This window comes from Lonchura striata, chromosome 3, assembly GCF_046129695.1.
Source record: "Lonchura striata isolate bLonStr1 chromosome 3, bLonStr1.mat, whole genome shotgun sequence".
NCBI lineage: Eukaryota > Metazoa > Chordata > Aves > Passeriformes > Estrildidae > Lonchura > Lonchura striata.
Window position 1 is genome coordinate 111,170,504 of NC_134605.1, and position 25,836 is coordinate 111,196,339.

Here is a 25,836-nt window from a genome sequence, read left to right on the forward strand (position 1 = left end):
CCTCGGTGATTCTGTGATTCCCTAAAGAAATGAGGATTTTCTCCACTGGATGGTGCTGCTCTCCCAGAGTTCCATCGCTGTCTGTGGCATCATTTTTGAAGAAGCCCAGAAAATTGATGTTAAATTAGGAGCTGAATCTTGTTCCTGGTTTCCTCTCCCACTCTAAAGACATCAGTAAACAAATTTACATTTCTGGTAAATTATTGACTAATTAATGGATTTTGTTGTTTGTTTGGAAAGGGAGGATGATTTTATGTTTTCTGTAAATGGCATGGAGCTATTCCTCTCTTTCTTAAATACTTCTCCAAAGATGAAAGCAAGTTTGTTTGGGGTTTTTTCCTGCATCTAACTCACCCTATTTAAGAATCAGAGTATGTTAACCTTGCAGAAACATGAAGAGGTTGCAATACTTAGATTGAAAGTGCTGGGAAAGGGAACGTCTCTTAATTTCAAGAAATAATTGTGTTTGATGCCCTTGTTCTTTGTTACCAACAACCTCCTGGGAGCAAAACATCTCAGGGGCTTCTCCATAGGGAGAGATATTCAGGAAAAACCATAGAAATTAACTTTTCTGTGATTGAAAAAAAGGGCAGCTGCTCAGTTGGGGAACATAAGATCTGCTGGAATCCTTGAACCAGAATCACACAGGTTGGAAAAGATCTCCAAGACCACCAAGTCCAAGGATCCTCCAGCGTTACCAAGGCCACCACTGAGCCATGTCCCCAAGTGCCACATCCACATGGCTTTGAAGTCCGTTCAGGAATGGGGACTTCACCACTGCCCTGGGCAGGCTCTTCCAGTGTCTGATCACCTTTTTCATGAAGAATTTTTTCCCTCATGTTCAATCTACACCTCCCCTGGCACAACTTGAGGTGATTTCCTCTTCTCCTGTCCCTTTTCCCTGGGGAAAGAACCTGACCCCCCTGGCTGCCCCTCCTGTCAGGGAGTTGTGAAGAGCCAAAATGTCCCTCCTGAGCCTCCTTTTCTCCAGGCTGAGCCCTGTGGTTCTTCGTGAGGCAGCGGAGAGTCCCAGTTTATTTGGAAATTTATAATCACTGACCACAGTGCTGGTTCTCCATCTTTTCTTGGCACCATGGGCAGGACTTGGAGGTGTTACTGCTCTCAAGGTTTCCTGGTGGGAATACTCACAGAATCCCGGGATGGTTTGGGGTGGAAAGGACTTTAAAGTTCATCCCATTCCACCCCCTGCTATGGGCAGGATCACCTTCCACTCTCCCAGGTTGCTCCAAGCCCCATCCAGCCTGGACTTGGACACTTGCAGGGATCCAGGGGCACCCACAGCCTCTGAGGTTAATCAGTTGTTTCCTGTAGAGAAGTAAACCAGGCAAAGGTTGGATTCCCCTCACAGCCCCCAGGCCTTTAACCCACTGTAAAAACTGTGTAGGGGCCGTTTGGAGCTTCAAAGTTTTGGAAGTGTGATAAAAAAAGCCCCCACCTTGAATTCTGACAGTCTTAGTTCCTTAAAAATGAAACAAAACTGGGCAAAAAATGAGTCAAACATCCCTGTAATATTCAGTTCCTCTGGCCCACATCCCAAATCTTGTCTTTTAGGGAATGATGACTTCCTGATTATATTGAAAACACCTCGTTGGATTTGGCTTCTCCCTGCCTTGTGTGGCCTTGGGTTAACCGGTCATTTTTGATCCAGCATTTCCCATGGTGTTTAATGAAGTTTGTGATCTTCCTGTCTCCCATTCTTTGTTTGTCTTGTTTATTTAGGTTCTCTTCCTGCCTGGGCTTAGGTGCACACTTCAAGTGACTGGTTAACTGGGCTGGCTTCTCTTCCTTGATTTTAAGGAAGCTGCTCCTGGTGGGAAAGGCAACATGTGGGTCTGGGAATCTGTAATTTCTTTGGGAATCCACATAGGACAAAGGAGCCTTGATTCTTCTTTGTATCTCTTAACTCCTGCAATAATTTCTGGCAGCTTTTCATTTCCCTCATAAACCATTTCTGAGAAATCCAAAAGCTGCAATCCCACAGTTTTCTGTTCTGTCATTCCGTTTCTCTGATCACTTACATTGGACTTTTCATTTGGCTTTTGTTAGGAAACCAGATATTAAAATTTCTGGGTTCTGGTTAAAGGGAAGCCTGGAGAATTGATTTTGTCCAGAGTTGGGAAAGCAGCATCCTAATCTCCTCCTTCATAGACTCCATGTTGAAGCCAGATGTAGAACAAAATTGGAATAAATATGGAATTCACACCTAAATGGTAATCCTTAAAGCCTTCCCTGAACTGCAGCCCATCCTGAGGGACAGCAACTTCCTACCTTGGCATCTTCCCATTAAAAATTAATATTTTCACTGGGCTTTTATTGTTGTTGTGTTGTTTCATTTAGTAAAATTAACCCCCAAAATATATTGAGTCTGGCATAAGTTCTGGGGTCTTTTTTTTTTTTGCAATGAAGAGCTTTGGTTGAAGTGATTCAATACCAAGAACTCTCTGGGAATGCCAGTAGAGCCTGTTTGAATTTTCCCTTCCTGCTGCAGCCCGGAGAAAGCAGAAGTGGTCTGTGGATCCACGGAACAGCGCTTGGAGCAACGATGACTCCAAATTTGGCCAGAAGATGCTGGAAAAGATGGGCTGGTCCAAAGGAAAGGTAGGATCTAAAGGAGAACTGTGTAGCTGAAGGGTCTAAAACTGCCAGGGGTCAGTTTTGGTTTATTCTCTTTAAATGCACAGGGAACTTGAGCAGTGGTAGATTTCTGCAACCCTTGTTATAAAGTCTTGTGTGTGCCTCTCCTGTTTTCCAGTTTCTCTCCATTCTTTGACAATCTAAATTCCCAAGTGAGAGCAGGAGCTGGAACATTTAATCGGGTTAAAGGTTTTAAGCTGCCTTTAAACCCTCAGTTCTCTCCTTGCTTTTGATACTCTTTAAAGCAACTCCAGGACCTGCTTTAGTCTTTCACCTAGTTTTAAGATTTTTATCTGATCTATTCGTTGAACCCCCCAAGTGCTATGAGCTGTGTCCCTTCCCAGCTTCAGCCAGGACCTGTGGGTGAGGGAACTGGTTTCTGGCACTAATAAAAACCTCCAGGTCAGCACAGACACCTGCAAACTGCAGGTTTAATTGCACAGAGGTGCCTCAGCAAAGCTGAGATTTGGGGCTGCACATCAGGCTGTTTAGTGAAAGAATCCCCACAAAACCCCCACTACCTTTAATTATTCTTCTAGATTTCCAGACCTTCCTTAAAATGCATAAAATTAGGATCATTCTCAATTCTGTAAATACCTTAAAGTTTATTTTTGGATTTAAACTGTTGCCTCAGTTGTCTCACAATGTTTCCCATTCGAGATACTGGATCTTCCTTGCCAGCAGTTGTACAAGAAGGATTATATCTCCATTCTATTACAAATTTGGACAAATTGAACTTTCCCTTGATCAGATTAAGGGGCAAAACCCCATCTGGGCAGTGAAATTAGGCTGCTTAACACCAATCCTGTAAATGGTTGTACTGGAATTGGGTCAGAGGAGGATGTGTGGCCAAGTGTCCTGCTTGCTTCCACACTTTTTGGTCAGCAGAAGTTTCAAGGCAAATTTTACACCCCATTGACCAAATAGACTTTTTGTTTGTAACAACAACAGCCTTTTCCAAATAGGCCTCATCCCTTCAAATACTCCATATCCCAGGATGTGTCTGCAGGGCTTCTCTCCACTGCAGCACTGTATAAATGTTTATTGATTCTAACACATTTGGCTGATGATTTGTAAAAGATGAGGCAAAAAGGAGGTGAATAGCAGAACAAAATTTTAAACCCAAAGCTTTGCCTTTTAACTTTTTTAGCCTTGACCATACAGTTGAGAAAGATAACCCTGAACCCAGATATTGCTTCATATTAAACAACCCTAAAGTGGTTTTCGTCAATATTTTCATCCACTCGTGAAGTGGAAGGAGTTGTGAATGCCCTGCTGGCTCCAGTCTGCTTCTCCCTTGCCCCTCCCTGCTCTCCTTCTATATAAATTTGGTTTGGATTGTGTGTTCTGTGTGGATCTGCCTCATTCCCATTACCCTTCCCAGTGACAGAGACATTTGTGGGGTGAGGCACCTTCTTCTTATGTAGAGTCTTGTTTGAAAACTGTAAACAATTTGGGCTTGCTTAGGAATGTCAGGTGGCTTCCTGATTAATCACCCAACTACTTAATGTTGTTGTTATTTTAAGTGTTTATATTGCTTTGCTGGAGGCTTAAGTAGCGAATTAAAAAAACTTTGTGTGCTGTGTGGTAATACCTGTGACTGAATTCAGCTACACGCGGGCAAATAAACAGGAAGTTCTGATTTCTTGCTGTATTTCCTTGTGAACTGTCTCACAGTCCAAAAGCTCTAATTGCTGCTGTGAAATCCTTACATTTTTACCTTCAAATCTGCCTTAGGGTCTCGGGGCTCAGGAGCAAGGAAATCCAGAGCACATCAGGGTTAAGGTGAAAAACGACGTGCTGGGATTAGGAGCTACCATCAATCATGAGGTGAGCACTAGACCCAGGGCAGGGAATGGATCCCATTTCAGCAGAAGCACAATTATTTGAATGAAATATTAGTGAAAACTGTAGTCACAGCAGCTGCTAGCATGTACCAAACAGGATTGTTCAGGATTTCCAAGACAACCCTTTTAATTTTGTTTCAGTTTGGGGTGGCTGTAGGAGCTGTGATTGGTGTTACCACCTGTGGAGCTTCCCAGGGTCCCTCCCACCAACAAGGATTGGATATATCCAATTTATTTGCTTCTAAGAGTCTTACTATCTGGTTTTTAAAACTTTATATCTGTTTTGTGTTAGTTCTGAAGACTTCTGCCTTGTATTCTTGTGGGTGATATTTACAGGACGACTGGATTGCTCATCAGGATGACTTCAACCAGCTTCTGGCTGAGCTGAATAACTGCCATGGACAGGGTGAAACAGGTAGGTTCATGCTTGGCTCAGTCAAATGCTGGAAGCTCAGCAGAGTTTCCATTCTGTGCCTTGAAAAAGTTCCTGAGGCCCAGTTTATGATGCAAATAATATTTTAGATAAGGTTGAGAACTTCTTCCCCAAAATCACTGGGAGCCAAAGGATGTGTTGCTGTCCATGAACATGGATTTGTGGATCTCAGTGTATCAGTTTTGCTCTCAGCACTCAGAGAAAGGCTTTTTCTTGAGGAAAGAAAACATGCAATGTTTAACCTGATGAAATGTTTATTTCATCCGGGATCACAATATTTGGGACACTTTCCCTGGGCTGTACCTAGAGGAGCATTTCCTTCTTTATAAAGCACCCAAAATCTGTCTGAAGGCTCACAGCAACCACTCAGCACTGCAATGCTATGCCTTCCTTTTGCTGATGAACTGTCACACTTGGCTTCCATGCTCCAGTGGCTTCTTAAAATACCTCCTTTTCCTGTCCTTGGAGAGCTGCTCTGTAGCTTTTGCCTCAGAGTTCTACATCTCTGCTTTGAGTGTGGCATAACGGGATTTTTGTAGCCCTGGTGTTGAGCACACAAGTGGGAAAGCTTTCCTAAAACAGTTATTTTTGAAGTCTTCTATTTTTGAAAACCTTCTTACAAACTGACCTTGCTTTGTGAAAATGAAGTTAGGAAGTTGTGGTGTGAGCTTAGAGAAAGAATTGGTTAATGAAGTGATTTATCATTTCTCTTGTAGTTAAATGTAGTTTAAACTGGTTTTGTATCTGAACACTTCTCTTGAGTGTTGTTAAATCAAGGGCTCCTGTTTGGACACAGCCTGTCCTTGTGCTGCTGGGACAGAATTGCCAGATTAGTGAATTTAGCAACTCTTCATTCATTCATTCTTAACCTTGGAGCACTGAAGTTTTTCTAGGAGAGAAACTGTAGAAAGAAGAGGAGAAAAATCAGTTAGCAAGGAAGTTTTCTAATCCTGGAATACTAGGATTAAAATGTTGAGCCTGATGCCTCAAAACACCTTTTTTAATTTGTTATGCAAGCTGTCCTTGTGAAATCATGAGGCCACCCAGGACTCGGTGCTGTCACTCCTGGAGAGGTAGGAGATCATTTCGTGGGGAAATTCCACAAGTTCCTGTCTCTTTTCAGAACTAAATCCTTCCCAAGTTGCAACTTGAGCCCTGGGAAGATCAGGGAGGTGTAACTGGTGGGAAACCTGCAGACTGATGAGCAGAGAGCCGAAATGACTTGCCCAGGGCCACAGTGAGTCAGCAGAGGCAGGTTCAGGGAGCAAGGCTTGGCCCTAAGCTCTGCTCTCTTCCCTGGGTCACCTCATGCAAAGTGACCTTTGAGAACTCTTATTTCTCCCTGTTTCACTCAGTTCTTTTGGTCTTTTTAGGAAGTGGGACAAGTTTTCAATCACTGATAGCAAATTTGGGTGCACCTTGGAAATTCCAGGTCAGAGTCACATTTGGTGATTTACAGAAAGGCATCACTCTGAAACTTGTTCTTTTGGCAATTGTTGAAGCTGGCAAAACTCATCCAGGAAAAAACTCTGCCTGCAGCTGTGCTGCAGGAGCAAATGTAACATTATTGGCCACCCTCCAGTTTCAAACTGCATTAAAAGTCAGCTGAAAAACTTCATTGTTCTTAAAGAACCGGTGCAGTTGCCAGAGCTGGATTGCAATTAGAGGTTGGAAAGGAAGGGCCCCATGGGGGTTGATGCCAACATTCAGATACCCTCAGTGTCTGTAGCTTTAGCTGTCTTTTCCTTTTTTTTTTTTCACTAGCTGAGCACCAAGTGAGGGCAGGTTTAGATTAGATTAAATATTGGGAAGAAATTCATCCGCTGGTGGTGAGGCTCTGGCACAGGTTGCCCTGTGGATCCCTGGAAGTGTCCAAAGCCAGGTTGGACAGGGCTTGGAGCAACCTGGGATAGTGGAAGAGAGTTGGGACTCCATGGTCTTTTCCCAGTCAAACCATTCTATAATTCCTGTCTCCTTTGCTTGGGTCCTTAGTTATGGTGACTGTCCTTTTCATGGATAAAAAGTGGGACAACATCCTGGCAGTGCTTTGGCACATACACCCCAATCAGATTTGCTGCAGAAATGCCACTTCGGTGACTTTATTGCCCCAACTAAATTCCTTTTCAAATGCTAAATGTGCTTTTTTAATGTGCTTTGTAAAAATATTCCTGCAGCTCTTTCTCAGTTTGTCAGAGGATTTTCCAGTCCCTGGAAGACACAGGGATGTATTTCCCTGCCCACTGCAAGTGCCAGCACGTTCTGTAGTGAAATTCCTCCCTGCAGGCACGAGGCGGTGCTGCTGCCCCTTTCCCTGTAGGAATAACGTGGAGGAGGAAGGCTCTGTGGAAACCTTTTGCTGTGCAATGCTCCTTTTGCTACCAGGAGATTGGAAACCAGGCTCAAAGTGCTGCATGGCTGTCAGGATATTTTAGCTGTGATCCTTACTTTCCCCACAGATCCTTCTTATTGAGTTTTTTTTTTTTTTTTTTTTTTTTTTTTTTTTTTTTTTTTGTTAAAAACTGGATTTGCTGGTCCTTTCTCTTCCCATTAGTGTGGGAGTGAAAGAGTGGATCTCAGCCTGCTGGCCCTCGGCTCTCCCTCTACAGCCTGAGAATTTCAGTTTTAACTCAGGGGTTCATAAGGTGGTACTGCCTATCAAACAGGGAAGTGCTGGAATTCCAGTGCCAGAAAAGCTTGGGCAGCAGAGCTTTCCAGGGTGGGATCATATGAAAAAGGTGACTCAACTTGGCCCTTGGGGTATGAGTTGATTTCCCTACCCATCCCACAGGCAGGAAAAAAACACCTCACCATAGTAACCTTCTGTGGAGTTACAGAGCAGAGACTCCTGTGGTGCCTCTTTTCAGGACTAGTAAGGCAGTAATTAACTGTACAACAGGTTAGTTCTCTCCTTCTGGCAATGTTTTGTAAATTAATAGATTCTGTGACTGCAAAGAGAACATTTGTACCCCCAAAATAACCTGCCACAGCAGAGGAGCTGTGCTGTTAAATAGTGAGCTTAATCCTTCACGTGGCCTTAACCTGTTCACAGTCTCCCAAAGTACTGCTGAGTGACTCTGGGACTGAGCCAGCCCCAGAAACCGTTCCCAAAGGACAGTTTAGATGCAGTCCCTCTTCTGGAAGCCTAGAAAATGAGATAATAGGCATGTGTCAATTTGTTCTAGCTGGCCTTAGGGACAGAAAAGCTTTGTCACCATTCAGTTTCCTTACACAGTTGTATCAGCTTATGTCCAAATAAAGGTATTTTGTATAGAGTTAAAAATGAAAATCCTGTTTGGGGGGGGTGGTCCCCTTTTTCTTTCTGCTCAATCAGTATTTTATTTCCTACTATTTCTTACATCTTTCTCCACTCTGGTGCTGGAGATACTCTATGAAAAACAGCACTGTTATTATTCTCTTACCACAGAGATGGATTTGCCTTTGACCTGGAGTACCTGTATCTGCCTTTTCAAATTACATTGGATTGAAAATGGGAAAGAAAGGGGATGGGGCAAAACCAAAAATCAATCATTCACATATTTCAGACAAAACTTAGAGTGCTTTCTTCAGTAATACTTTATGATATGTTGTTGACTGGATTTTGAGAGAGAAAGTTAATTATACTGATGTTTGAATTTGGTGCTTAAGTGCCTCTAACAGTAATGGACCCTGTTTTCTTGGGGCTTGTGTTTTTTAGAGTCTTCAGTGAAAAAGCAGAAAAAGACATTCAGCCTTGAAGAAAAATCCAAATCTTCCAAGAAACGTGTCCATTATATGAAGTTTGCCAAAGGTAAGAGGAATTTTGTCGTTTCATAAGCCCTGGCTGAGATTAGAACAAACTGCTGAAGGTGATCTGTTGCCTTGTGGAGTCTAAATTTGGCAAGTAAAACCTGGGTTTAAAAACACCCCCTGCAGCTACTTGCTTAAAGCACTAATAGGCTATCCCTTTGTATTTTGGGCAGTTTTGGGTGGCCTTAGCCACTGATGTTTGGAATAAAACAATTCCCTGGGGAATTGTTGAAGAAACTGAATAAAGGAGCAGCGAATATTCCGAGCAGTCGGGGCGTGGGCAGGGATGGGAGCAGAAGGCAAAGGTGAGATGGGAATGACTTGGGCATCTGTGTGGCACTAACCCCTGCAATCCCCAGTAACCCCTGCTCAGAGATCATGTGGATGAGATCAGGGATCAGATTAAACCTGCATGAAGGAAGAGGAAAACCCTCTTACATCGACCAGGTACTTTATGGGATAAATTAGGGCAGCGAGAAAAACTGTCAAGAATTTGTAGAGTTGAGTAATTTCTTTCTTTCTTAGGGTGATGAGATTATTTCAGTCAGCCTAGGTTCTGTCCCTTGACAGTTGTTCAAGTCCTTTCCCTTTTGCTCTGTTCCCCTTTCACACGGTGTGTGCCTGTTTCAGGGCATGGATAGGATCAGTTTCCACTAATGGCTGATTTATTAAACTGAAAGCTCTGTGTAATGTTTTTTGACAGCAAATGCCTCTGCTAAAACAGAGCTAATTGATACCTGAATGGAGGCCAGATTTCCATATCAGGGTTTGGGATTTTTTGGTGAAATAATTCAACCTTGCAGTCCGAGCTGTTAACATGAGCCTGCCATTTTGTGAAATTAAACAATTACATTGGTTCAGGGCTTGCAAGTACAGAGGCCATGGCCTGTTTGAGCAAAGAGGATTTATTTTGATTTGGATTTAACCTTTTACTAAATATAGAGGAAAAAAGAAGTGTCTTTTGAGCATGTAAAATACAGCTCAAGGCTTTCATATTCACAATATCCCTGATGTGTTTGGTCTCATTTCCACAAGGCAGCCCCTCATTTGCTTGTACCCTCTGTGGCCTGACACAGGGAAATTGTCCTTTTTCAGGGAAAGAGGAAAGGTTATTTGAGAAAGGCTTGTGTTGTCATGGCCCTTGTTGTTGAAGTCCAGTCCTGCTTCCTTTCAGACTAAACAAGACAAGCTCACACAAAAGCGGGAGAAGGGAACAGCGACAGCACCAAGCGCAGCTTCCGCTCCTGGGGTGGGTTTGGAGCCTCTCTGCTGGAGGAACAGCCACCCCTGGATCTGGGAAATACACCCCAAGCTCAGATTAAAACACTGATTTCAGCTGCTTTTCTAGTAGCTGCTCCCCTGTGATGCTACAGGAGACTGGAGCTGTCAGCTGAGCTGCTTTTCTGTTAGAGGAAAGATGGGAGATATGTCCTGGGGGAGGCACGGAAAGGAAGTGTAGCCTGTAAACGGGAGCAGGAGGATTTTAGGTGTCACATTCCAAGTCTTAGCCAAGAGAAAGCTGAGAACAGCCCTGGTCTCTTCCAGCTTGCTTGGACAAGGCTGTTTTGAGGCAGTGCAGTGAGGCAGCAGGAAGCTGGGGAACACTTGCTCTTCTGGGCTGATGTGTCTCTTTACCCTCCAGGAACAGTTAAGGATCTCAGGAAAAAGAAGAAGTCAGATTTGGGGAATTTTTTTTGTTTTGTTTTGGGTTTTTTTGGCCATTAGAGGATTCATTTTGAGGTTACTGATTTTCAAATGATTGAGACCCCAGCAGAGTCCTAACAAGTTGACCTGTCTGGGTTAATTTTGTTTCTTTAACTTTTGCTGACCTTTTCCAAAAGAATTTTCTGACAGAGGCAGTGGACAACTTGGCAACTCCTGCACTGTGGAACTGGCTAAACTTCTGTCTGTATCTCTGAGTATCACATCACACTCTCCTGATTCCCTCTCCTTGTTCCATGTCTGATATCCAGCTCACCACACAACAATCAGGTGGTAATAATGGCCCTCCTGGAAATCTTTGCTTCACCTTGAAATGGTTTTGATTTGGACTAACACAGTGTGTGGCAGAGGTGAAGGTTTTGCTTTTCAAGAGCAACATCAGAAATCAGAGAAAAGTCCCCACTGAGTAAAAATGGATTTTTTTTTTTTCATTGTGTGGAGGAGCTGTAATTCCCTAATTCTGTCAGAAATGGGGAATCCTTGTGAGAATCCAAAGATCCCAATGCATACACACATTTCCTCTTGTGTACCTTCATTTAGTGGCCTTATCATAGAATCACAGCATGGTTTGGGTTTGAATAGACCTTACAGTTCATCTCATTCCAACCCCCTGCCATGGCAGGGACACCTTCCACTATCCCAGGTTACTCCGAGCCCCGTCCAACCTGGACTCCCTGATTTTTGTTTATCTCCAAGAACAATTTCTCTCTGTCTGTGGGTCACACTGTTACCAAAATGCATCCTCAGATGTGAAGGTTTTGGGGTTTTTCCCTCTCTTTACCCCTTCCAGGTAAGGATCTCTCATCATGCACTGAACAGGACCTGTCCTGCATTTTTGGAAGAAGGCAGAAGAGTGCCAAGACCCAGGTAAACAAGAATCTTCTCTTTTCTCTTATTTCCTTATCCATTATCCCTTATAACAAAATATCCAAATGTCTTCTGCCAATGTGTTTTTTCTACTTGGAGTGCTGTGCTTGAACTGTGAGGAAATAAGAGTAAATTTAATCCCCGTTTTTGTGGATTATCATGATGTAACTTCTTTGGAGATAGGGAACTCTAGTATTTTAATTTTTTGGTAGGAAATGTGCATCACAAATAAGAATTTTGCTTGACCTGTAAGGTCAAAGGTTGGATTCGATGCTCTCAGAGGTCTTTTTCAACCTAAATGATTTTGTGAAAGATCCATGAATATCCAAAATAAAATTGGACATTTAGTAGCAACTGGGAAATCTCCACAAACTGCCCTTATTTTCACAAAAAATGGGAAAGGCTGAGCAGCTGCAAAAGATTCAGAGGCCTGAACAGTGATAAATATTTGATAAGAAGACCTTTCCCCTGACTTTGGGTAATGAGATCTAGGTTTGCACCCGTTTTTATTTTATTTATGTGTTCATTAGCATTTTGCACTTGCAGAGCACAGACCAGCTTTGTCAGTGGATAAAATAACTGTGACATGACCAACATATCCAGATATGGAAAAAATAACATGTGGAAAAGCACAAATTAAAATATTGCAGGAATTGCCTTGTTGGTCCCAAGTTCTTGGAAATCTCTGGTTTTAAGGGAAGGATGAGGCTTGAAATGGAGTGGAAATCTCTGGAATATGCTGTAGTGTGGTGACAACTTGTTCCTTGTGCTCTTGGAAGTTGTGGAACTTCACTGCAGGTCACTGGGAGCTGAAATAAGGATTTGGGAACTTCCAGTCTGTGAGAGCTGTTGGAGCTCTCGTATCCCGAGGGTAAACTTGTACCAGGGAGCCCTGTTGGTTCTGATCACCTAAATATTCCCTGGATCTTCTCCTTGTCTCCCTTGCTGTCAGATCAATGGGAAGCAGGACAAACTGGGATTTAAAGCAGCTCAACACTGCTGGGGTTGAGGCAGCAGATTTTGCCCACTCATGAGTTGTCTCAAATAGTTGGTATTGTTTTCTCTCTGTGTTCTACATCTTTTGAAATTCAGAGTTGGAAAGTTGCTTCTTCTGGGACGTTTTCCTGCAGAACATTTGTTCTTTTGTGGATAAACACTGCAAATCACATGGATTTTATGAAGGGTGTCTAAGTTTGTACATGTTTTTGCCAGTCCCTTGACAGATGCAGTGGCTGGCTTATGGCTACTGTGCAGATTTCCTGAGATGGTTCAAAATTCTGGCAGAAAAGTCACAGCCTGTTCCCTCCTAAGCACCCAAATTTCCTCATGCAAATCCAGGCAGGAGGGAACAGAATTTGAAGCTGCATTGTTGTCTTCTGGCTGCTGCTGAGCAGCCACAGGGGGAGGAAGCCAGAGGCAGCACAATTGCTTCCCCCAGCTCCCCCTTCTCCTTTTCTTCATGGATCAGAGATCTGTGGAGCTTGCACAGAACAGAAGTGCATTGCTCAGGCCCTCCAGCTCTGAGCAGTTTCATTGCATTGCACCCATGAACTCTTATGATCCCTTTCCATCCTGGTCCTTAAGGTGGCACAAAGGGAAGTGCCCCGTGAGGCTTTGCAGGAATTCTCTGTGTTTGCCTTCTGGTTTGAAATCCCTGAGCTCTGGGCATTTCCCAGCTGTGGCACAGAGCTCCCTGCAGGAGCAGGAATGTGCTGCCATTCTCCTGGAACTGAGTTGTTCCTCCGTGGAGATGAGGTAGGAAGGGTCCTGGTGCCCAGCAGAGCTCTGGGTTTGCCTGCAGGTTGTGGTAGGCTCCAGTTCCCCTCAGATTTCAGCTCCTACGACCCTGGGCTGATTTCTCTGGTGACAGGATAAGGACTTTCATACTTCCACAAGAGCCAGAGCTGCCCCTATCCATGAGTCTGATTGCAGGTTCCCAGCTGTGGGTGCAATGGAGATGATACATGGAAGTATCCCTGCTGATCCTGGAAAAGTTGCAGCAGTGTCCACAGGAATCTCATGGATTTAAAAATACCAAGTGCTGATGCTGCATCTGGATCAGGGCAACCTCTGGGATCAATCCAGGCTGGGGATGAAGGGATGGAGCAGCCCTGGGAGAAGGACTTGGGAGTGCTTGTGGGTGAGAGCTGGATATGGCTCAGCCCAGAAACCCCTGGAGCTGTTGGAGCAAGTCCAGAGGAGGCACCAGGATGATCAGAGGGATGGAGCAGCTCAGCTGTGAGGAAAGGCTGAGGGAATTGGGATTGTTCAGCCTGGAGAAAAGAAGCTTTGGGGTGACCTCATTGTGGCCTCCCAGTACCTGAAAGGAGCTACAAGGTGGAGAGGGACCATTTACAAGGACCTGCAGGGACAGGACACAGGGAATGGCTTCAAACTTACAAAAGACAGAGCTAGATGGGATTCTGGGGAGAAATTCTTCCCTGTGAGGGTGGTGAGGCCCTGGCACAGGGTGCCCAGAGAAGCTGTTGCTGCCCCTGGATCCCTGGAAGTGTCCAAGGCCAGGTTGGACAGGGCTTGGAGCAACCTGGGATCGTGGAAGTTGTCCCTGCCCATGGCAGAGGGTGGATCTGGATGATCTCCAACATCCCTTCCAACCCAATCCAACCCATTCCATGGTTTTATAGCTTGAAGTCCTGTCTGTGAGGCTCTTTCTGAAGTACCATCTCCCTCCTCTGTTCTCAGAGATGCAGTTTGAGAAGCATTCAGCACACATTTGATGTGCACTGATGACCCCAACAGAGCTACCATTCCACTCTTGATCTTTTGACAAAGATTTTCAGCTTAATTCTTTTTCCCCTATTTCTATTTGTTTCAGTCTGGGATCAGAAAAACTGGGGTATAACTTCATGGGGAGATGCAGGAACTGCTTTTCACAGAATTACAGAATTGCTGAGACCGGAGGAGACCTGGAGATCTCCAGAGGAGTCACCTGCTCAGAGCAGGGTCAGCTATGGCACCTTTTTGAGGAGTTTGTCCAGAGTTTTGATTATCAGCCTTCCCTAATGCCTCCTGTTTAAGCCCATGACAAAATTTCAATGGGTGGATAAAAGAGGTCACTTAAGGGGCAGAAGAGATCATAGAATCATGGAATTGTTAAGTCTGGAAAAAACCTTTATGATCCTCAACTCCAAGCCTATTCACCAGTTATCCATGTCTTCAGGTGCTCTAGCCATGTGTTTCTTGAAAGCTTCCAGGGATGGTGACTCTTCCACTTCCCTGAGCACTCTGTTCCAGTGCTAGACAACCCTTCCCATGAAGAAATTTTTCCTAAATCCAATCTAAACCTCCCCACTGTTGCACTAGGTCTGGCTGATTGGCTGGTGTCACACCAAACTGCTTTTAGAGGTTATGAAAAGAGAATAAAAAAGCAAAACTGAGGGAATTCCCATCTGTGCTTAATGCTCCAGGGGGAATTAGTGGAAGAACTCAAGGCTCAGTGATGGCCTTTGGACCAGCAGAATAATCCTGGCTCTTCTGAAGTGCTTGTCAAAAATCTGTCACCCCTGAACTGCTGCAGTGATAAACAGGGTGTCAGCAAATCAGATGTGTCACTGTTCCAGTCAGTCCTGTCCACTCTGTTCCAGTGTGGTCGTTAGCAGTCATTCTGTGATCTTGACTGTGCAAGTAGCCTTTGGCAGGAGATGCTCTGTGTGAGCTCTCTGAAGTGTGGGGCTGATCTCAGACTCCCTTTTTAGCTGTCTCAGTGGCCAAGAATTGGTCTGGTAATGGGTCCTTTCCCTTGTTCCACACCAGCTCTGCAGCAGTAATGGGGAATGTTGAAACTTGGATTATCTACCTTATCAAAGGAAGAGGGAGTTGTCCAGAGGACTGTAAGGATTGCAAAAGAGGGGAATTGCAAAGGATGTGGAAGGAAATGCTGTTTGCCCCTGAGGGTCAAAAGGAGTTTCTCTAGAAGTAATAAAACTACAGTGCTGTTCTTTCTATGGTTCTGGGATACGTGTTACTAATTGGAGGCAATTGCAACCTTTAATTCTCCTGAATGTTCAACATAACAGTCCTTTTTTAAAAATGATTATTTGATAAATCATGTGTCCAGTTCAAACCTCCTTAATAAGGGACCTTTGTTTAAAACAAAAAAAAAAATATACAAGTCAAAAAAATGAGGTGGGGAAGAAAACAATGGCTGGGCTTCAGAGTGGACCTAAATTGAAAACGTCTGCAGTTTTTCCCAGGGAGAGCAAGTGATCGAAAATATTGAATTGTAATTATGATGCTCTCTGGAGACCTGCAGTGAGGACCTGCTTTGCAGGCTAAGATCTGCCAGACTTGTTTTTTGCCACCACTTTTCCCTGTGATTTTCTCACTTGCTTAGGAACACTGGGAGCTGGGGAGACAGAAAAACAAATTCCATTAGTTCCTATCTGGTTGAACTTCCTGGAACCCCCACTATTTTTTTTTTTTTTGCTTCTCAGAATTTCCTTCCTCCATCCAGCTGTGTTTCCTGATGGAGCCTTATCACTGGAGAAAATGCTCCTGAGTGAAGCTGAGGATTTGGGAATGATTTGCAGACAGTCCCAACTTGGTTGCTGAACAACATGATTCTGGCACTGATTTTGCTCTGGGGGCTGGAGGTGGGGGGGCAGCTCTGATTTGCTCAAACCCTGTTGGAGATGCATAAAAAACCTGAGTGTTTTGCATCCATCTCACATGTATGGCTCAGGCCATTCCATGAGTAATCTGCTTCCTCCAAGTTTGTGTAACTTGGATGTAAACCTGCGTAAGTTCCCTTAAGCCGCCCAATCCAAGTAGCCCAAAAGTCTCAGGCTTGCAGTGATTTCTTCCTTGTTAGGCATTAGAAATGGAACTGTCCACCCCTGGTGCTTTTTCACTTTTTTTTTTTTTTTTTTTTTTTTTTAATCAGGAAATTGTCTTCTGACACATTTTGCAGAACTTCCTCAACTGATTTATATTTCCCAGCACTTATCAGAAAAGCCTGTTGGCTAATCTTAAGGGACATAGCTGAAAATCCATTAAAGTCTGGCTCTGCCATGGGCTCCCTGAAGTTGTGGGTGAACTGATAACCATTCCCTGCACCTCAACTTTCTCTCTGCAAAATACCAATCATGATACTGGTGTTTGTGGGGTTTTACACTTGTGGCTTTTAGGCAAGTTGCAAGTTAAATATTAGTTTTTTGGGGTTTTTTTTACCCATGACCAAATTCGTTGCAGGGTTAGCACATAAATTAATTTGCTGCTCCTTTTTTTGGCAATGCCAGGGAAGGGAAGAAACCTGCAGAAGAGGAAAATTAGTTACAAATTAACACAGATTTTTCACTGTTCTGCTTTGGAGACCACAGTTAGCATGAGGTATTTGGGGCTGAGAAGCAGAACAGAAAAAAATAAAAAAAAAAGACATCAAAAACCTGGAGAGAGTCCAAAAGGATTTAGTAAAATGGGAGACAGGGTTAGAGGGCATGTCCTAGAAGGAGAGAGTGGAGGAACTGGATATGTTCATCTCAGAAAAGAGGCAGAAAAAAGATGACCTCTCTGCCTATAAATACCTGGGGGTCATGGGGAGGGAGGAGCAGAGGAAGGGAAGGGACAGTAATCAGAGTAGGCAAAAGCCAGGAATGGGACTGGGGGTGAGAACTTCAATTAGAAAAAGGAAGACTCCGACTTACTTTTCAGCAGGCTTCCTCACAGTGATGTCAGCCAGGCACTGGAGGAGTCTCCTGAGGGAAATCCCAGCTCCTCAGTGAGTGACGCCAAGAAAAAAGATGGATTTAACACTTTTAGACCCGTTGGGATGGGCAGAGATGGATCAGTTTAAGTAAAATATCTCCCAGAAGCCGTTCTCCGAGTGGCTCTGGTACTGAAGTTGGATTCCTGTGGTTGTGTTGTGCTTGGATTCTGTGTGGCTAAAGGAGATGAGCTCTTGCTGGAGTCCCTGTCCTTGTGCACGTGGAACTCTTGGCCTTTCCTGTTCAGTCATGAAATATTTTAGAGCCTTAATATCTTTGAAACTTCTGCTGCTTAGACCAGCACATTTTACTTGCTTCAGAATTTTAAACTCAAGTGGTAGGACAAGGGGGAATGGTCTTAAGACAAGGCAGAGGAGGTTCAGATGAGATATGAGGAGAAAATTGTTCCCTGTGAGGGTGGGGAGGCCCTGGCACAGGTGCCCAGAGAAGCTGTGGCTGCCCCTGGATCCCTGGAATTGTCCAAGGCCAGGTTGGATGGGGTGTGGAGCAACCTGGGATAGTAGAAAGTGTCCCTGCCCATGAAAAAGTGTGGAATGGGAAAGACTTTAAGGTCCCTTCCAACCCAAATCATTTTCTGATTATTATCAAGGGATTTTTACAGCCTCTGTAGTACTGCAGGAACTTATTTGACCTCTCCAGTTCTGGTCTGCCCCCCACCATGGACTCTTTTAACAGGCAAAAGGGACAAAAAGAAGAGAAAAAAGCAACCTGAAACCAGATTCTGCCAGCAGTGAGCAGTGCAAGGCCTTTGCCTGTGCCTGAGGGGCAGCCAGGACAGGCTGGTGACACAAAGGAGGACAACAGGACAGCACAGCTGAAGGGCTAAATTATAGAACCACAGATTGGTTTGGGTGGGATGGAACCTTGGAGCTCATCCAGTTGCAACCCCCTGCACAAGTGGTACAGGTAGAGCAAATCTGGCAGCACAGACCCATGGAAAGTGGGTCTAAAGCCCTGTTGCTTTGAGCTGGTGACTTGCAACATCCTACGTGGCAAATCAGAAAATTAATTAGGCTCTAGGTGTTAATTTGGGCCATATGTTTTATATCTCTCCATGCAGATGAGATTGTTTCAGGAACACCAGGAAGAATTTATTTCGCCCAGCATTCTGTCCTAGTTGTGCTTTTGATTAAAAAAAAGAGGAAGAACAAAGTATTGATGTTTTGTTGCCTATTCTATAAGCACCTTGTTAATCAACTGGAGGATAAATTATTGCTGTTCAGATATCAGAAGAGAGGAGGAGATATCTCCCAATCTGGAAGTAAGGGTGCTTTTTCTTCCTCTCTTCATTGGAGAAGTCTTGCCTCCACATTTGTTCCTTGGGGGGTTTGTTAAGGAACAGAAACAAAACTGGGGGGAGCTCTTTTTGATTTATCTTCTCTCCTTCCCTTTTGGTCACTTCTAGAGGCTTAAAGAGCCAAGTTGGCTTTAATGTGTTACCATTAGAGACCAGGCATTAGCTGGAATAACCCATCCTGCCTCGCAGTGAAAAATATCCCTTGACTGGCTAATTAATCAGTCAAAGGGGAATGACATGGTCCTCGGCTTGAGGGACTCTGCTGCACAGGTAAACAGGTCATTGATAAATGGTTTACCCACAAATTCATATATCAAGAAAACTTAGTCATTTTTTAACTACACTTGGTGTGAAAGCTGTGCTGTGTTTTTTGGAGGTGGATTTTTGCTGCCTTTGCTTTTTTTTGCATCGTGGAAGCTTTTAGGCTGTGGAAGTTTGTAAGAGGAAAAGGCCAATCAGAACTTTGTCACTCAGATTGGAGTATTTCAGTTTTTTTTCTTTTTGGAAGAAAAGAAAAACCTCAAGAATTTTTTTCCTCTCTCAAAAAGAGGAAATCATTGACATGGCTTTGTGTTGAGTGGGTCTGAAATCAGAATGGCTCAGTTGCTTTTGTAATTTAAATATCTTGAGGTTGCTCAGTTGGTCATATCCAGTCCTCGGACACTGCATGGACAAAAAAAATAGATCCATAAATGGGTCTGATGAAATAATTGGGGAGAATCTATGGTGTAAGAGGCAGGTCTGTGTTGGTGAAAGGCTTTTCGTGAAAGGTTTTAATTGACCTGACTTCCTACTGGCTTTTGGCATTTCTGTGCTGTATATTATATGTATTATCATCTGTATATTTTATAACACCTTGTCCTGCAGAGGTGGTTCTCCAGTGGGGTTTTTCACTGAGATGTAAAGAAAAAAAGAGGGGGAAAAAAAAGAAAATTAAAAGGGGAGGAAGGAAATCCAGTTCTCAATTAAATTGCATAAAAATGTGATTTAGAAACACTTTTATCCATGGGGTAAATAGGGTTAAAGCAGTGGAATCATATAAGGGACCACAAAACAATGTTTGGCATAGCTGCTTAACTGGGTGCTCCAAACAAATCCTAATTGTGCTTTTTTTCTTGCAATTGTCTTTTTTTCTTTTTTCTTTTTTTTTTTCTTTTTTTTTTTAACTGTGTATTGTGAGAAAGTAACACACCAGTACCTAAGTATATGAGTTTGGTTTCTAGGGAGTAAACCTCACCTTATTTTTTGTCCTTTGTAATCCCTTCCTCCCAAGCAACCCTTGCCATGGGTCTGAGCTTTATAGACCAGTTTTGTTTTGTTTTGTTTTTCATTTTAAAAATATTTGTCTGATCAAAGAGCACTCCTTAAAAAAAAAAAGAAAAGAAAAAAATTGCAGTGCAGCAGTTCAAAACAAGGAAAAGTACCTTTTTTTTGATCCTATCATAACAGGATTTGTATATGGAAGTGTGAACTAAGCAGGTGGCTTCCTGTTGATTTTTAAGCCAGGTGGGCAAGTTCTTGATGATGAGTTGGTCTCCCTCCCTGCCCTGCTTTCCCTGGGGCAGGAATTTGCTTATTCCTTTGTCTGGAGGAGTGGAATTTGGGCTGACAATTCATGGGATAATGCTGCTGTGGAAATGAGATGGAAACAGCAGCTTGGTCTCTCTCAGAAATCAGGGATCAGGATATATTTTATTACCTTCAAGGTGGCAGCTGGATCTATTCAAGCAGCCTGCAAGGACTGGATGTTCACAGCAATCTGGTTTTTGGTGACTTATTGTCATTAAAGGATGTCTAACCTTCCTCCAAGGGTGTCTTCTGATTTTTATCTCATCAAACTGGTTATGAAACTGCTGCTTGGTTCAGATGGGTTAAACAAACCAGAAATTGGAGCATAGGAAATTATTCAGCTTGAGAAAGTGCTTAAAATCTAAAGAAACAAGCTTTTCCACTTCCAGCCCAGTATTTCAGATTCTCTGCTGGATCATTCTTTCTTCAGCTGTGAATATTTGGTTTTTTAACTCTCCAGTTAGGAGAAATATCTGGTGCAGGATAGTGACTTGGTGTTGAAGTTCCCCACCAGTGTCCAGACTGGATCTTTGTCTCTCTGAGCTCCCTGGCATGTTTGCAAACTTGGCCATTTGAATTTAGTTCAGGCTTATTTGAGTTTTCCCAAGATTAAGACAAGGTTAAGAAATCTGGTGTCTATTTTTCACTACATCTGCAGCCTCCTTCTGCAAACCACCATCAATCCCAGCCTGTTTCCTTTGAACAATTATGGTGTTGCCATAGAGAGGGGGACAAATGTGACAAAAGTGCTGATTCATGTTATTAATTTGACTATCTGTTAATAACTGGGCAGATCCCTCAGCTGAGGAAAGAGGAAGAGGATGATGGGGAAGACAAATCATGCAGGGGGACAGTTGGTGCCTTCAGATGGTGCCTTCTGTGGCTTCAGCATCAGCTGTGAAAGATGTGGCCCTTGTCAGGATCCTGGTGATGAGGACTTGCTGTTCTCCCTCATGGAATACGCTGTGGGAAACATCTCAGATTTGGAGTTAAGGATGGATATTGACCTGTTTTGATTTGTTGAGAGGACAGAACAGGGACTTGTGGACCTGTTAGAATATCAGAATCACAAGGATGCTCCCAGGGCTGGAGCTCCTCTGCTGTGGAGCCAAGCTGGGAGAGCTGGGAGTGTTCATCTGGAGAAGAGAAGGATCCAGGGAGAGCTCAGAGCCCCTTCCAAGGCCTAAAGGAGCTCCAGGAGAGCTGGAGAGGGGGACAAGGGAGGGAGGGACAGGACACAGGGAATGGCTTTCCACTGTCAGAGGTCAGGGATAGATGGGAATTTGGGAAGGAATTCCTGGCTGTGAGGTTGGGGAGACCCTGGAAGAGGTTTCCCAGAGATTCTGTGTCTGCCCCTGTATCCCTGGAAGTGTCCAAGGCCAGGCTGGACAGGACTTGGAGCACCCTGGGATAATGGAAGGTGTCCCTGCCCATGGCAGGGGGTGGAACTGGATGATTTAAGGTCCTTTCCCACCTAACCTATTCCATGATAACAACTGAAATCAGCCACAGAAAAAGCAACCAAAGGGAACCCAAGGGTTTTGCTGAGTTGGACAGAGTTTGGATACTCTGCTGAAAAGATTCCAAAATTTCCATGCACACAGCAGGGTCTGAAGCCTTCCCTGCACTGGACTAAGAGATGTGATCCATCTGTGGTGTGGAGTTTGTCCCTTCTCTCCTTGGGGACAGTGGGTTGTGTTTGGATTGGCAGAGTCACAGCGCTACAAACCCAGTGGATGTGGGGAGGAGAGGCTGGAGGTTGGTCTGGCTTTGGAGCAGGAGATCCTGATGTTTGTGATCGTTAATTCCTCAGAAATTTTTGGTTGTAGTCTGGGATGGACCTCCAAAAGGTTCCGCTTCAATGATGCTGGTGGAAAGTTCTGGAGTCCCTCAGGATCCAGAATTCCCAGGGTGGTTTGGTGTCCACCTTGCAACTACCTCTGCTGGAGTTAAAAAACAGCATATGTTGGATAAACTTTCAGCCCCCACAAAAAGCCAGGACCGAAGATGATTTCACCATGAATAGTAGAGTGGACAGAGGGTGAGAATTGTGCCCATCCACAGCAGTCGATTTTTAATTTTTTATTTACTGGGATTTATTTTAAATCTGCTCTGTTTCACCAGGAGCTGACTTTTCCCAAGTGCTGGGAAGTGTTTTTGACAAGCAGAATCCAGCCCAGCTCAGGGTAACACTGATCCTGTGTCACCTGTGTGGTACAGGTTGTTTTTTAACAAATGAAGGGAAGATCAAAAATATTGCGTGCCCTAAAATCCTGTTTTCCAGAATCTTGAAGAATTTAAATGTCACTCAGTGCTTCAATACTTGAAAGAAAATTATTTATTCTCAATATTTTTCAAATAAATATCTAAGTTTGGGAGCAGAAGAAAGTTTCTGTAGTACAAGGTAGTCAAAGGCTAATGCTAATTAGGAAGTGTTTTCTAGTTCCCAGAAAATACAATTTATTTTTCTTAAAATTTCTAAAAAATATATTTTTATTTCAAACTGTCATCTTGTGTATTTTGCAATGAATATTTGCAGTTACGAAAATAGTAATTGCTACAAACATCTTGGCTGTGGTCAAGTGCAAGCTTGAAGGTGCTTTTTTATTATTCATTAAAACACTATCTCATAAGGGAGTAAAAAATCTTAGATAAGGAAAAAATCAAGCCATTTTATTATTACAGGAAACCTTTCATTTATATATTTATTCTTTGATGTCTCATAAGATGGATATGAGGTTTATATTTAGTGGAGAAAAAGAGGAACATTTCAAGTAAATAAGCAGAAGGCTTTTTGTTGTGTCTCTCCAAATCTCATCTACTGCTTAAACTCTAAAAAATATTGAAAAAGCACCAAACACTCCAAGTGCCTGGAAAAGTTCTCAGGTTTCGTGAAATATTTGTAAAGTCCTCTGGGTATCAGTGGATGTGGAATTTTCTCTCCAACTACTAATGGATTAAGCCTCTAAGAAATTTGATATGAAATATGTCAAAGACAACATCCCAAATTCTGTGTGGATGCATTGGGGGTGGCTGACTCTCCATGTCCCTGCTGTCACATCCAAGCAAAAGCTGTTCCTCCAACAATTCCCAAATTATTTTAGAGCTTCATTTCTTTATTGACTTGTCTGGCTCAGTTCATCCCAGTATCAGCTCTTTAATCAGTTTGTAAGCACCACATTTAGCCCAGGGGATTATTAAGTTTTCTAAATATCTCCCTTTTTTAAGGACTCAGTGCAGTGGTAGCACCAGTTCAAAACTCTATTTGTTCCGTGAAGACCACCCTAATATATAAATTATATAAACCTCCTGGTGCTGCTCAGCTCCAGGGCAGTGAAATAAGAAAACACATGACTGTTGAGTTATTCAGCTCTCAATTTGCTTTCCCCTAAAAATGCTTCTCCTCCTGACTTAAAGAGGGAAAGTTCTGTGGGGAGTGATTCAGCTTTGGCCAAAGTGACCTAAATTCAGCCTTTTAATATCTGTGCTGATGCTGGGAGCTTAAGCTTTCATTTACATTTCATCTTAAGAGCAGTGAGAATGCTGGGCCAAGCTTAGAGGTGATGAGAGAAAATTGGGTAATCCTACACGTCAGCAGGCGGCTGGAAGAGGAAGTTTTTTGTTGGAACTTGCACACTGGGAAGGCACAATGTCCCTATTTTAACTTCTGCCTTGCTAAGCCTCCTATTAATCACTGCTTTTGAACTCCTCTCTCCCAGTCCCTCTGGATTTGGAGGATGGGATTTGTCTGTAGTGGATCCCAGGAATCTGGCTGAGGTGAGGCACAGCCAGGCTTTAGTCAGGGCTCTCTGGTTTCCTTTCACCACCTGCTGTGCAGCCTTGGGTCAAGTTTGCATCCCAATTTCCCAACCACTAAACCCAATGATGATTCACATGTCTCAAGCAAGTGATATCAGCCTAATTTGTGTTATGTGTGGTTCTTCATAAAGTGCTTTGAAATACTGAGATGATAACTGAGAATTCTGAAGTGCAAAGTGTATCACCCAAGTTTCTCTCGATGGTTATTTCTGGCAGAGCTTTTGGAAGTGTTCTGTGCTTCCCTGTTTACCTTTTGAACTTTACAGCCACAGCGCCCATATTGTGGTTTTAAGACATTGCAACTTAATTAAACTTTCAGAGTCCTGGAGCGTGACTGTCTCCAGCTTTCCTGAAATCCCTGCAAAAGCAGGGCTGTTGACATAAAATCTGGATGGGAGAGGCAGTGCTGTGCTCCAGAGCATCCCCTGAGGGCACAGCTGAGGGTGGGGGTGTGTAACCCCGGAGATTTGTGGATCTTGGGAAGCTGAGGTCAGGCAAGAAGTGCAGGAGTATCTCACCTGCAGGAGTGTTTGTGTCAGTGGTCAAGTGGAGCAGCAGCCCTTGTTTTGATAACCAGGACTTCCATGTATTCCTTGTGCTGCTGATTCCCTGCCCTCCTCTCACTCCAGCAGTGCCCCTCTGCCCAGGCTTTCCCACCTGGAGCGCTGCAGGCTCGGGGGGGTTTTTCCCCCAACCTATGGGGTCAGGTTTTTTTTTCCCTTTTTTAAAATAAGCCTGGTGTTTTTGTCAGTTACCAAATGGCAAAGGAATGCTGTGTGTAGCAACTGTGCTGGATCTCGTCCAAAGGCAGGGAGCGTGGCCCGTTCCTTTTTCCGGCGTTGTCGTAGGGAAATGGGTGTCTCCAAGAGACGCCCAGCGGCTGAGCCCTCGCTCCGCAGCACCGCCGGCCTGGGGCTTCTGATCTGAGCACTTGCTCCTGGAAAACAGAGCTTTGTCACTCCTGGCAACTGGCTGTACAAAAACACTGATAACAATAAAGGGCTCCCTGCCCGGGCCAGGCTTGCTCTTGCTTTCTGGGAATCTTCCAGGGCAGAGGAGATGCTGCCCCTCTGCTTTAACCCCCAGTGGGCTTCTGCAGAGCCCTTCTGCTCCCAAATTCTGTATCTCCACAGACCTAAAGCTTTGCAGGGCTTTGGCAGATCCTCTTCCAATCACAGAAGTTTGAGTCTTGAAACTACTTTTTTCCATGTATCAGCAGAACAAAATGCCCTTCACTTTTACAGAGTGGCTGAAGGGATGGGAACTGTTCACACTCTCAGAGGAAGCTTAGGACGTAGGAAAAGTTATCTCAAGTTCATGTCAGGCAACAAGAGATTAGAATTTTGCCATGACATCTGTAAAGCACTTTTGGTACTAATTTTCCAATAAGTTTTTATGGTTGAAAGTTTTGGACTGAAAGCTGCAAAAATCTTTTGTCCTAATTAGTAACTGATTTTTCTGAACTTGGATTATCAGGCTTGTGGGAGAATTCTCTGTCTTCCTGAGTCTGAAGTCTTTGAAAGAAAAGATGAGATTGCACCCAAGGGAGAGTTGTGGGGTTTGACACCACTTAAGGGTCCTGACAGAAAATCACCTTCAGGGTGTCATGCAGAAGGCACCCACTTGGCTTCTTGTTTTGTCCTTCAGGATACCTTGTTGCGGTGGAGATTTTGCTGATCCTGATTGATTCAAGGCAATATTCTCCAATTGTTTCAGAGTTAAGCTAAATGCCTAAAGGAGAGGGAGATTAATCCCAGCTGAGAGGTTAAATACAGTGATGTAACATCTAAGAAGCAGGGGAAGAGAAAAGCTTCAGTGAAGGGCCATTTAACCTGCTTAAGGTGTGAGCTGTGCATTTGAGGGTCACCTCTCTCCATTGGATATGAAGATTTGAGACTCCACATGTAAAGCTTACACTAAATATTAAATATTTGTTTTGAGCTTTAGGTATAAAGCTCTTCGTTTATAATAATATATTGCAAATATATAAAATCTTTATATTATTTTCCTTTCCATATAGATACTTAGCAAACCAATATGTTTTTGACAGTTTCTGTCTTACTTTTTTCATAGAACAGAAATACAGAATGGTTTGGG

The 25,836-nt window shown here is 43.6% G+C and overlaps 1 protein-coding gene across 1 annotated transcript in view; it reads left to right on the plus strand.

Annotated features, from left to right (window-relative positions):
• PINX1 (PIN2 (TERF1) interacting telomerase inhibitor 1) overlaps nt 1–25,836 on the plus strand; it is a 61,773-nt gene that overhangs the window by 3,754 nt on the left and 32,183 nt on the right. Inside the window, exons 2-6 of the mRNA XM_021540533.3 lie at nt 2,510–2,619; nt 4,393–4,485; nt 4,839–4,917; nt 8,630–8,722; nt 11,234–11,310. Coding sequence (XP_021396208.2) covers nt 2,510–2,619; nt 4,393–4,485; nt 4,839–4,917; nt 8,630–8,722; nt 11,234–11,310 — 452 coding nt within the window. The remainder of the gene's footprint in view (nt 1–2,509; nt 2,620–4,392; nt 4,486–4,838; nt 4,918–8,629; nt 8,723–11,233; nt 11,311–25,836) is intronic.